The sequence below is a fragment of the Bradysia coprophila genome, unplaced genomic scaffold (assembly GCF_014529535.1).
Source record: "Bradysia coprophila strain Holo2 unplaced genomic scaffold, BU_Bcop_v1 contig_235, whole genome shotgun sequence".
In the NCBI taxonomy this organism is placed as follows: domain Eukaryota; kingdom Metazoa; phylum Arthropoda; class Insecta; order Diptera; family Sciaridae; genus Bradysia; species Bradysia coprophila.
The window spans coordinates 3,433,442-3,442,460 of NW_023503496.1; the positions used below are offsets into that span (position 1 = coordinate 3,433,442).

General features: G+C 38.1%; 1 protein-coding gene across 1 annotated transcript; it reads right to left on the reverse strand.

Moving 5' to 3' along the window:
• Nucleotides 1–5,258: 5,258 nt before the first annotated feature.
• LOC119077498 lies at nucleotides 5,259–7,780 on the reverse strand. The gene is made up of 4 exons (XM_037184723.1): nucleotides 7,704–7,780; nucleotides 6,701–6,752; nucleotides 5,906–6,634; nucleotides 5,259–5,829 (listed from the first exon to the last, which is right to left on the reverse strand). Exons 1-4 carry the CDS (start codon nucleotides 7,740–7,742, stop codon nucleotides 5,393–5,395), a joined length of 1,257 nt encoding a protein of 418 aa, XP_037040618.1. The 5' UTR covers nucleotides 7,743–7,780; the 3' UTR covers nucleotides 5,259–5,392.
• Nucleotides 7,781–9,019: the final 1,239 nt, after the last annotated feature.

Consider the following 9,019-nt stretch of genomic DNA (forward strand, 5'->3'; position numbering starts at 1 on the left):
GGTGGGAGAATAGCTTTCTTCATTGCATCGGCCAAAATGTGAAAAGTACGAGGCGAAACCGAAGTTGACAACACATCGTATGCGCAAAATTCCAGTTTAGGCACAAGTTATTGCCAGTCCAGGAATGGAAGCCTCATTTTTACAAATGTCACTTTTACGCATTAGTGCGTTCTACTTCGATCACACTGCTGGATATAAAGTATTTTTCGTACCAAGACTGAAAAAATACATTTTTGTGCTTGAAGACTGAAATTCGACGGATTTCGACAAGCATTCTACGATCGAAAAGTTCAATTTTTCTGTTCTTCTAATAGAGAGGTATTCCGGCCAAGAAAGTACTTTCTCGGACGCTCTCTCCGGCCGAAAATGCATTTTCATATATATTTTTCCGGCCGCGATCAAGTGTGCATGCTTTGTTGTTGAAATGGCTAGAGTGATTTCTATGTTAATGGTGTTGTGGTTTCGTCTCATTTCAGTTTTCAAGCACAAAAATCGTCGTTTGTGACTCGTGTTGAAAGCTGAATTTTTCGGTACACGTCGTAAGCTTGTCCTACTCGACTCCGCCTCGTTAGGACAAGCTCACGACTAGTACCGAAAAACTCAACTTTTCATCACTCGTAACAAAATGTACTATTCCTGTCGAGATACGAACAACGTTCTGTGCACCGGACAACTGGAATAGACAAAACACATAAATTTGTTCAATCGAATAGTCATGGAAAAATTCATTCAAAACCGATCTCACACGATAAATTGTCAAGAATATATTACAATATACAGGTACTCAATTATATTATGACTATGGGATTGTAGGATGCATTACTTTTACATCCTATATCCTACACACTTCCCACATTCAATTGAACCAACGAATTCAATTTCATTTTTGATTTTGTCGATTGGCACCATTGACATACAGGTAGTTAGTTCTCATGGTTCTCATTAACTGCTTGTGGTGGCACCATATACTTTGCGTGTCCAAGCAGTTAAAGAAGTGCCAGGTAGCGTCAATCAAAATTCTAAAAGGACAGTTTAGATCACATCTGAGTTGATCGCAAAGGCAGTAAGCAATTTAGAAGGTTTTTTTTGTTTACTATATGCATTTTACTTGCTACATGCGTCGAAAACGATACTTTTCATGTTTCACGCACTACTTTCGACTCCCATAGCATGTAAAATCCACTCGGGAAGATGAAATGTCTCGTTTTCCTGTGTTTATTGACCTCAGCTGCGCCTCGGATCAACAAAATTCACACAAAAACCATACTTTTCATCTTTTTATACCAAGTCATGTAAAATACTAATGCTTTTCTGATCTTTCAAACATGAGAAGGAAATTCGTGTGAAATGGGAGAAATGTAAAACACTAATGAAACACATGTAGAATGAATGGAACGAATTACATGAAGAAAACCAACAAAAGCGTTAAAAACGTATGTTGATTGTTGATTTTAAATTGGACAAAAGAGCAAAATTCTAATCATAAGATGTTGTGCAACAAAATGGCGATCGGCTGTACCTCTACCGTTTTTGATATCCGCCTTCTTGGTACATGACATATGCAAGATTCTTTTCATAACATTTTCATAACATTTTCATCATTTTCATTGTTCATTTGTCAACAGATTGCGAAGTGACATTTCAGCGTATTTTTTAGCTTTTCGTGATATCGCAAAAACTGCAGGTTATTTCATTATCTTTGGGAACACGGGTTCTCCAATTCAAATGAGTGATAGATCGTTGGATTCGTCTTTCAATTCTATAGAGGTCGCATCTTTAATTTTTTCGATTAATTTTGTTTGTTTTCGGTGCAAAGTGTTCAAGAGTGAAGGCTTGTCAGGGGGTCCCGTGAACAGTTTTTCAGCAATAACTCAAGAAATAATTATTGTAAATCATTGTTATGCTGTACTAATGTCGGCCATGGGAAGACGTACTACAGGTGATGATCTATCACTCATTAGAATTGGAGAGCCAGTGTTCCCAAAGTTAATGAAATAACCTGCAGTTTTTGCAAAAGCTTAAAAATACGCTGAAATGTCACTTCGCAATTGTTGACAAATGAACAATGAAAATGTTATGAAAAGAATCTTGCATATGTGATGTACCAAGAAGGTGGATATCAAAAACGGTGAAGGTACAGCCGATCGTCATTTTGTTGCACAACATCTTACGATTAGAATTTTGCTCTTTTGTCCAATTTAAAATCAACAATCAACACACGTTTTTAACGGTTTTGTTGGTTTTCTTCATGTAATTCGTTCCATTCATTCTACATGTATTTCTTTAGCGTTTTACATTTCTCCCATTTCACACGAACTTGCTTCTCACGTTTGAAAGATCAGAAAAGCATTTGTATTTTACATTTCTTGGGATAAAAAGATGAAAAGTAGAGTTTTCGTGTGAATTTTGTTGATCCGAGGCGTAGCCGAGGTCAATAAACAAGCGAAAACGAGACATTTCATCTTTTTATCCCGAGTGGTTTTTGCATGCTTTGGAAGTCGAAATTAGTGTGTGAAACATGAAAAGTACCGTTTTCGACGCATGTAGCATGTAAAATACATATAGTAAACAAAGAAAACCTTCTAAATTGCTTACTGCCTTTGCGATCAACTCAGATGTGATCTAAACTGTCCTTTCAGAATTTTGATTGACGCTACCTGGCACTTCTTTAACTGCTTGGACACGCAAAGTATATGGTGCCACCACAAGCAGATAATGAGAACTAACCACTTGTATGTCAATGGTGCCAATCGACAAAATCAAAATTGAATTAGTTGGTTCAATTGAATGTGGGAAGTGTGTAGGATGTAAAAGTAATGAATCCCACAACCGTAGTCATAATTAAATTGGGTAACTGTATAATCGTTCGGGAAAACCTGACATTTCATAACAAAAAATCATGGCAAAATATGTCGTATTTCAGTTGTGCGGTGCACAATAGTAAATTTCGTACCTTGAACTCGCCTTCGGCTCTGTCTGGAAACCTCTCACACGCTAAAAAAGACTTTTAGTCCGTGGTACGAATAATATTTTTCATATCCGTCGGAGTCCTAGATATTAAATAGTTATTTGCATAAGTATGTATGTTTCGTCGAGATGAAGTCGTGGTATACGAATCCACACATATACTGTGATTGAGTGGTTTCAATCCTGTGATGCACACAATTTTACACCATGAAATACACAAACAACAAAATCAATTATAATAGACACCGTTCAAGGTTTAACTTGAATGTATAGAAGAAGAATGAGAATAAAAACGAAACCGAAAATACGCGATATAAAGCCGAACGAGTTGATCGATCGATGTGCATCACACTACTTGTTGATATGGAGAGTAAGCTCCGCCTTCGTAAAAATTTCTCTCTTTGACGAATAACATAAACAAACTCCACCATTAAGGAAAACATCGCCTGGAGTCCTAGACCTGTTTGCAAGGTCTGCTGAGAGAGAACTAAAAAAGTGTGGTTTCCGATAACTTTTGACGCGTGATATTCAGTGTTTTCATGGTTTGGTGAGTGTAAGATATTTTATTATTCTCTCGGTATACGAATTCACACGTATACTGTAATTTCGTGGTTTCAATCCAAGTGATGCAAATAACTATTTTTTACTAAAACAAGATCAATGGGAATGCCCCTTGCCATCTGTATGGTTACATTATACACCTTTGACGCTGGAAATCTTTCTTCATGTGTTGACAATCTGGCATACCGTTCCATTTACAGTAGGGCCACGCAACAATTCTGATTTGTAAAACTCAATGGAATGATTTCATTAATTTCGCGTCGATAATGGACTTAATGATATAAACAGACAAAATAGTACATTATGTCCGAGGTTCCAAATTTTTATTTTGACAAGTGGGGACGATATGGCCCGACCCGAAGGCGAGGGCTGTATTCCCACTCGTCAATATAAAAATTTGGAACCTCGGACGTACAGCGCTTTACGTGTTTCTGGTCGGTAAATGCGAAAAATGAACTCAGTAAATGCGAAAAATGAACTCAAAAACTTGCATTTACCAACCAGAATCACGGAAAAGAGTTTAAAATCTTTCCTGTGGCAGGTAACACTCTGTCCAAGTAATCTACAATCAGTCAAAAAAAAACCTTGAAAAATAAATACGACGCAAGTCTTTTCTCTTACTCAGAAAATAACTGATATTGTTGGGGGTGACGCATTATGCAAGATTACGCATAAATTCCATCGACAAAAAATTGACCAATTTTGCGTCACTGTGGTAGATGTCTTCTACTAGTTAGTTACTTTAATGTCTGTCTGTCACAGTGACGCAACATTTTGTCGACATTATGATGGCGCACACGCACACACTCAGCCTCAGCGATATCAGTTATTTTGTAAGTGAGATAAAGGACTGGAACGATTCATTTGTTATTTCCAGCGTTTGAAGCGCTTCCAGAGCAAGAAGCAACCAATCAAGATACTCTGATAATACGAAACTTTGCTTATTTTCACACGAAATCCAAGATTTTGATATTCAATATCTCGGCCAAATCTTCACCATTTGTCACATATGATAGCTCGTTGAACTCGTATGGATGCCTAGATTTCAAATATCTAAGTTTGAGGGTCGTTGGAGTTAAGGGAGTCCCTATACTATAGTTTTTTTTTTACAATTTTGTAGTAGAGGACTTGCGTCACTCCCGCTTACTAACGTCTGGGCATGATAACATTATTGTGAACAAATACCTCTGACGTCTCATTTGCATTCTAATTAAATGTTTTACTGTGAATGAACGTGGTTTAGAAGCCAACCGTACCTCTCTACCGTAACTTGCAGGTGGCCTTACATCTTTAAGACAAAAAAAAGAGAGAATTAGATCTCCTTTGCTATGTGTAGCTGGAGGTCTTGGGAAGATTAACTTGCCGGATCTTTGATCACCCATAAAGGGGGTTCACTGTAACTTTTCTACCAAAATTGGTTCTTGGGTTATTTGTTATATCCCAACAAAATCTCTACGAGGTGTGACGCAGTCTTTGTAGTTCAATTTATAAAATGAATGATATCGCTAGAGCTCCCGAGCACTTTGGTAGGCGTGTGATAGCTCATTTTCTTTGTTGCGATGTTTGATTCTCGCCTTAACATATTTGCCACGTCTCAAAAAATTTTCTTCGTTCTTTTTTTTTGGGGGTTAGACTGCGTCAAGTCCTCCGCTATCGATTCGGACATGATAATATTTAAGCTTAAATGGTCTATCGCTGAAATGCAACATGAAAAAAGAACCGTATGCTGAAACTATTAAGTGTTATAATTGGATATATCATGTATAGGTATGTCCACACAGGCGACAACTCTCAAGTGTAGCTCTATGGCTAGAACTCGAATTGAATAAAAACAAGATCTTTGCTTAAAACACGAAACGTGCATCTATGGCCAAATGTAGCACATGATTCCCTCGTATTTACCACCGAACGGTATAACATTTTTGTTCCCCTCTTCAATGTCGGAAGTGTAAAAGTGATCGGTAAAAAAGACCCGCCAATATCTATACAGTGGAATCGATGCTCCACAAAGATCTTTAGTTGGAGAGCAGTAGAATCCGATACCATCACGATTGTATCCAGCGGCGTTATTAGCTTCGTAGTCACTGTTCGTATAAAAATGATCCAATACCAAATTAAAGAAAGTTTTGCGTAACCGATAAATGGGAACGAATTCGTTTCCGCAAGAGCAATCTGTTGCTGATGTCACTACTTTACCAGGTGATGTCTCTCGACCGTAGCCTGAAGCGTTTTGAGCTTCTGGCTCTGAAGTTGTGTAGAAATGGTCCATTGTTGCTGGTCCGTACAGTCGCAAAAGTTGCACTAATGAATAAACGATATTTTATTAGTTTGAGATTAGTGAGAAAGGAAATGAATTCTGACTGTGGGTGAATATTACCTTGGTTTACTGGACAATTTGGTGGTGGTGGCGGTGGTGCCCTTGTTGTTGTTGTGGTTCGTCTTGTTGTGGTCGGTCTTGTTGTGGTTGGTTCTGCTGTGGTTCGTCTTATTGTGGTTCGCCTTGTCGTGGTTGGTTCTGTTGTGGTTCGTCTTGTTGTGGTCGATCTTGTCGTGGTTGGTTCTGTTGTGGTTGGGACTGTTGTTGTCGGTCTTGTCGTGGTTGGTTCTGTTGCGGTTGGTCTTGTTGTAGTGGTTGGAACTGTGGTGGTCGGTTCTGGCACTGGTGGCTTATCGCTTAGCCAAATATGACAAACAATTCCTTTGTATGTTCCACCTTCCACTTCAACTAACACCATATCCGCACTCACTTTATCCGTCGTATAAACATAATAATGAGACTGAACCAAATAGCTGTGCAACGGTACAGTCGGTCCGCAGCGCTCATTCGCCGTAGCTGAAACGTAGAATGCAATACCATCCGACTCGTACGGTAATGTGGTTTCGTTAGGTGGACTTTGATTGGTCGACAAAATGTACACCGGAGGGTGACTCATATTGTTTTCGAAACGGTATACAGGTGTCAGACGAGCTTCTCCGTTACAATCGTAGCTACTCCTTGCTACGAAGCCCAACGTATTTTTCTCTTTGTATCCGTTTCTCCCGATAAAATTTCTTAATTCTGTGATGGATGTAGTGAGGAAGTTCGGGGGTATGAGATATAGCGGTGCTGTAAATGAAGTATTTCATTTCGTTAATACAGTCTGTGACACTCAATGACTCAATTCATAATTACCCAAGTCATAATTTCTTGTTGCTTCGTTTTGTAACGTTGGCGATAGGCAGAACTGCAAAATGTGTTTGAGTTATAAGTCTAAGACGGATCAAATTAGCAGATGTTTACAAAGATATTCTGGCATCATTGAGTGCTGCTGAAATTTCTACTTTTCGCTTAGAACTAAGTGCTCTTAGTAGTGGCGAGTACTTCAAGTTGACCTTCAACTTTATTATAACTGACGTGACGTCAGTTACATTTATCCGATAAATAGATAAGAACAGCTGAAAGTGATGATCTTCGAGCACCTTACATTTTTCCCTCAGTTATCACAGATACCGGATGTACTAAAAAGTTGCAGCAAACATATTCTATTTTGATATGCAGGCAAGACTAGTGCCAGTGCCTCATTCATCTATCATAAAGTGATCTGTGATGATCTTGGTGGTGATGATGTCTATAGAGTTTTCATTGAACATATGTGTGGAAACTCGATGACTCCTCTTCGATCGACAGAGTCAGTTGTCAAATCAATGGCTGAAGTCTGTGGCTTGAAGGTTTGGATTTAATGATCGATACCCGGTTTCGTCAGACACAATGCAAAATATTACATTAAATCCTGGCCACATAAATTTGAATTGAAAATTGTCTTCTGGAACCGAAGAACCTCCACAAAAGGATTGAATGTGAGAAGTATGCATTGTTTGACTCTGTATGAATAATATTGTCCATATGGCTCACGGTGTCCTTACTCTGACGAGAACACATTATATTCGCATCGTATAACTAGGGCTCTAATCCACGGTCCTACTTTACGTTGTCTAGAGCAAACTGCTCATTAAGCAGTCTAAAGTACGACACTAAGACTAGAACAGCACTTAAATCTTTAACTACGTTTATCCTTCCATTAGATGTTCAGATTAGTTGAAATGACCAACGCGATCATTTCAGCTAATAGATCTTCTTAGCAGAGTGCTGAAACGGCTAAGTGGGGACACTACGAATTTCTTTACATTAAATTTACCGTTAACATCGTTGATAAAACAAATGTGAGTGACTTCATTATCGCGTCGTTGCAGCCAAAACACTGACTAAATCTTGCACCGCTTCGAACGCTCTTTATACGAAAAGTTGAGCGGATGGATACTGATCACGATAAGGAAGTTGAAATGGTAGAGGGTTTTTGAACAATAAAAATTAATTTCTCTTCATCATCAGTAACAGCAACAGCATAGTCATATGGTTTAGTAACCAGATGTGAGTCAATAATCAAACATCCCACAAAAACCTCAAAAGAAGAAACAGTGACGCTAGTCCAGTAAAAATTAAACTTTTAAATCATTTGATATCAGTTTTGGTGGCGCATTCTGCGCCTAAACGCAATTAATCCACGCGTTTAGTGGTATGGTAGAAAGCGCTGCAAAAAAAAAACGGTCTAATCCGATATTCTCCGTTGTTTTTAAAGAATAAGAGCCAGATTTTGCTAGGCTTGCATTTTTTTATGGAGTTTTATCGACTGACATACTCATTTGTGTGAAATGTTGAGTAAAAATTTGTTTCTAACTATTAAGGTGAACACGCTGAAGAACGGAAAATGTTTCAAAAATACGAAGTTTCGAGATGGTCGCCATTTTCTTGAAATGTCGAAAAAAGTTATTCGCCAACGAAACTGTCCAAGTGACACTTTATCCCAACTCTCTACATGTCGTATAGCGGAAAAATCTCACAAATACGAAATTTCAAGATGGCCGCCTTTTCTTAAAGGTTTTCTGTCAACGTATAACATAAAGAGCTGATGCTTCCTTTTACAAAATGGATTATGAGCACTTTTACAAAATGTAGCATAAGTAGGTTATGCTATCTTTTACAAATTCTAACATAAATAAATACTCCCGTTTACAACATACAACATAAGAAGCTTATGTCTCCTTTTACAAAAGTGGCATGAGGAGCTTATGCTTCTTTTTACAACATGAAACATAAGGAGCTTATGCCCCCGTTTACACCATGTAACGTGAGGAAATTATGCTATCTTTTACAAAATGGAACATAAAGAACTTGTGCTTCATTTTACAACGTGGAATATTAGGAACTTATGATGCCTTCTACAGCATGGACATGAAGAACTTATTGTCCAGTTAACAATATGGAACATCAAGAGCTTATGCTTCCTTTTACAATAAGTAACACTAAGAATGTGGTGAACCATCAAACTCTCTAACCTCGAAGAAAATGTTAGTTTAAGCAGCCTTACCACTGAAACTAATTGATTATAGAATTTCATGCTCCATTTTACAACATGGAACTTAAGGAACTTACGCTCTTCTTTTTACAACATTG